The sequence below is a fragment of the Mesitornis unicolor genome, unplaced genomic scaffold (assembly GCF_000695765.1).
Source record: "Mesitornis unicolor isolate BGI_N332 unplaced genomic scaffold, ASM69576v1 scaffold29579, whole genome shotgun sequence".
Classification (NCBI taxonomy): Eukaryota; Metazoa; Chordata; class Aves; order Mesitornithiformes; family Mesitornithidae; genus Mesitornis; species Mesitornis unicolor.
Window position 1 is genome coordinate 4,373 of NW_010205674.1, and position 381 is coordinate 4,753.

The 381-nt window shown below is 68.5% G+C and overlaps 1 protein-coding gene across 1 annotated transcript in view; it reads right to left on the bottom strand.

Moving 5' to 3' along the window:
- The window catches only part of LOC104546170 (sodium-dependent phosphate transport protein 2A-like), a 6,218-nt gene that overhangs the window by 505 nt on the left and 5,332 nt on the right, over window positions 1-381 (bottom strand). Inside the window, 2 exon segments of the mRNA XM_010191495.1 lie at window positions 88-151; window positions 259-372. Coding sequence (XP_010189797.1) covers window positions 88-151; window positions 259-372 — 178 coding nt within the window.

A 381-nucleotide genomic window follows, 5' to 3' on the forward strand; every position in this document is an offset into this window, starting at 1 on the left:
TTCTTGGCCCCCTGGCTGCGCTCGCAGGAGCGGTGGCAGTGCCACCACAGCCGCCGCCGCCCAGACCACCATGATCATCCCCTTCACCTGCCCGGGGCTGCGGCGCAGGTTGAGCCGAGCTGCCCGGGTGACGGCCCAGTAGCGGTCGAGGCTGATGGGGCAGAGATGCCCGATGGAGGCGGGGGATGCCCGATGGAGGCGGTGCAGAGCAGCACGTCCAGTGCCAGGTACAGGCTGCACCACAGCCCACCAAAATACCAATAGCCCATCACCTCGTTGGCCAGCGAGAAGGGCAGGACGAGGATGGCCACCAGGATGTCTGCTGAGGCCAGGGACACCAGGAAGAGGTTCTGCGGGGCCCGCAGGGCTCGGCTGGGGGGG